General features: G+C 43.5%; 1 protein-coding gene across 1 annotated transcript in view; it reads right to left on the minus strand.

Annotated features, from left to right (window-relative positions):
- LOC123172340 (uncharacterized) overlaps positions 1 to 202 on the minus strand; it is a 2443-nt gene extending 2241 nt beyond the window's left edge. Inside the window, exon 1 of the mRNA XM_044589330.1 lies at positions 1 to 202. This exon is cut by the window's left edge and continues 2241 nt beyond it. Within this exon, the coding sequence (XP_044445265.1) occupies positions 1 to 202 (202 nt within the window).
- Between the last annotated feature and the right edge of the window lie 813 nt (positions 203 to 1015).

The following is a 1015-nucleotide window of genomic DNA, read 5'->3' on the forward strand; positions in this document are numbered from 1 at the left end:
AGAGGGTGGCGAGCGCGTAGATGGCCAGCGCGTCGCTGGATATGTAGGCGAGCCAGATGCACGTCCGGATGACGCGCGGGATGGTGTACTTGCGCATGGGCGCGGCCAGCAGGAGGAACCACTGCAGGCCCAGGCTGCCCAGCACCAGGATGCGCAGCTGCCAGTCGTCCCACCAACGCACAACGCTCCAGATATCAGACATATGATCTCTGTGTGTGTGTGTGTGTGTGTTTTACCGCTCCAATCACTCGAGGTACGTACTGGACTGAGGGCACTGAAACAAGAGTGTAGCTAGTTTCAAGGGTTGGCATTCCATCTTATTTGCGTCGTGCATGCATGCACGCATCTTGTCAAAGCCAAAAGAAAAAGGATAAAGGGAATGCTACGTAAAACATAAAGTCGACCAAGCCAGGTGCCATGATACATGTGATACCGTGGATACAGTGTGATACTGTGCCATGATACTCCCGGCCCAGGGTGCATGCCCCTTTGCGTGTCCACGGTCATATTCTACGGCCACGATACATGTGATACTGTAGATACGCTGTAGAAACAAGGCTGCATGCAGTCTGGGGTGTGGCTTTGCGTGTTAAGTAACATTCGAAGCCCCACACGCGCGTTAGCCAGAGATGATGCATGTGCACTCATCTTCACTTTATTGATTCGGACTCCAAACTTACCACTAGACACATGTGGTAAGCAATCCAAACTATTCAAAAAGATCAGGGCACGAAAACTTTGCATGTACTTGCACTACGCCTTATTGTGCACGAATAGTTTAAATTTGATTTTTTTAAAAATTTGTGTGAATCACTAGTTTTTGAATAACTTTACTATAAAAATAAATTATTGAGTGATTCTTTTTCCTGCTATTTAATATTACTGTGTTTTATCATTATATTCAAAAACATATTTTTGTTATTTTAGTTTCTAATAAAAATTTTCTTTATGAAAATTCTTTTTTCTTTTAATGTTTTGAACCGAAAATACTTTGATAATTCTAGTTGCATATATT

The sequence above is a fragment of the Triticum aestivum genome, unplaced genomic scaffold (assembly GCF_018294505.1).
Source record: "Triticum aestivum cultivar Chinese Spring unplaced genomic scaffold, IWGSC CS RefSeq v2.1 scaffold46993, whole genome shotgun sequence".
Lineage (NCBI taxonomy): Eukaryota > Viridiplantae > Streptophyta > Magnoliopsida > Poales > Poaceae > Triticum > Triticum aestivum.